General features: G+C 63.5%; 1 protein-coding gene across 1 annotated transcript in view; it reads left to right on the top strand.

The window, feature by feature from the left end:
- Positions 1–385: 385 nt before the first annotated feature.
- UBXN11 (UBX domain protein 11) overlaps positions 386–1,435 on the top strand; it is a gene marked incomplete at its 3' end in the record, with an annotated part of 11,004 nt that continues 9,954 nt past the window's right edge. Inside the window, 1 exon segment of the mRNA XM_010139934.1 lies at positions 386–644. Coding sequence (XP_010138236.1) covers positions 386–644 — 259 coding nt within the window.

Here is a 1,435-nt window from a genome sequence, read left to right as displayed (position 1 = left end):
TCAAAACACACCAGCTCAGCGGGTAGAAGCGCTGCTGAGGGGCTAAAAAAAAGCCCCCCGTCCCCAGCAGACACCCTCTTCTCCCCGCAAAGCCCTTAGCGAGGCCAAGGAAGAGCCTCGGGGGAAGCCAGGTCCCTCACTCGCAGTGCTCCGGCCTGGCTCTGCCTGGCCTCTCCAGCCCGCGGGTAAACGGCTGGTGCTGGCGTCCCTGTCACCGACCCAGCCCCAGCCCCGCAGCAGAGATGAGCCAGAGGCCTCTGCACCAGAGCTTTATTAGAGCCTCGCCGAAGGCCTGCTCCCAGGGCGGCCCCAGGGACGTGCTTCAAGCTAGGGCAGCATCAGGGTTCTGTTGGGAGGCTGGAGGGTGAGGGGACCGCAGGGAGCGATGCCATCCTGCCGCTGGTCCTTGGTGCTGCGAGGGCCCGGGGAGGTGCTGGTGCAGGGGAAGCCATCCTGGGGCGTGGAGGCCCTTTTCAGGTCAGTGCAGCCGCAGGAAGAAAGCCGCAGCCAGCCCCAGGGCAAGGAAGAAGAGGAGTGGGCTGTTGCAGGGGGCGCTCAGGCTGGCTACGGGTATGGTTGGAACTGGGGCCTGGGTGGTCTTGGGCACCTCTCCCTGTCCATTCGCTTTGTCCAGCTGGCCAAAGGTCTGGAAAAGAAAATGAGAGAGGGTCAGGCATCACTCCAAACTGGAGCAGCATGGGGTGGAAACCCCCCGAGAGCCCTTGCCTGGCTTCCCCGGGGGCAGAGAAGAGGCAGGGGCATCCCGCTGCCCACACTGCCCCTCCCCAGGGGGCACAGGTGGCCTCCTCTCCCCCAGCACATTCTGCTTCACGCCACACACAGAAGCCACCGCTGGCTTTGGGGTTTTCCCAGCGCAGGAAGTGAAGCGAGCTCTCCCCTCAAGTTCTCACCCTGCTTCTAGTCAGAAGCCTTGAGAAATTATCAGGAGGAAGCAGAAGCTGGGGGTGGTCTCTGTCCCTCAGCCCACTGCAAGGAAGTGGCTGGGAACACGGCAGCCCATGGGCCCCACGGCAGAAGGTGTGGGGTGCAGGAGCAGAGTTGTGAAATGCCCGCGCTGGGAGCGGGGAGGAGGAGGAAGGACCCCCACCCGCAGGCTGTCGCAAGCCGGGACGTGGCAGTTGGTGCGCGGAATGTAACTCAGAGGGGATGGTGATGTGGGGGCAGTTTCCTTCTGTTGCCGACTGGCACCTTCCACCTTAAGGTGTCGGTGTGAATCACTCCTGCCTGGCTGCACAGGGCCACTGTCACTGGGTTTTGGTCCTTGGACTCCGGGTGTAGGCAGATGCGCTGCTCGAGGATTCCGTTTCCCACCGTGAACCAGTCCCCACACTGGTTCACATCACTTCTTGGGTCCCTCCAGAGCTGGGACAGGGACAGGGATGGGGCCCCAATGCCCAGCACTCCCCCCTCACAG

Source organism: Buceros rhinoceros, unplaced genomic scaffold (assembly GCF_000710305.1).
Source record: "Buceros rhinoceros silvestris isolate BGI_N320 unplaced genomic scaffold, ASM71030v1 scaffold32317, whole genome shotgun sequence".
NCBI classification, from domain to species: domain Eukaryota; kingdom Metazoa; phylum Chordata; class Aves; order Bucerotiformes; family Bucerotidae; genus Buceros; species Buceros rhinoceros.
Note: the sequence above shows the minus strand (reverse complement) of the source record. Positions and strands in the feature narration are given on the sequence as shown.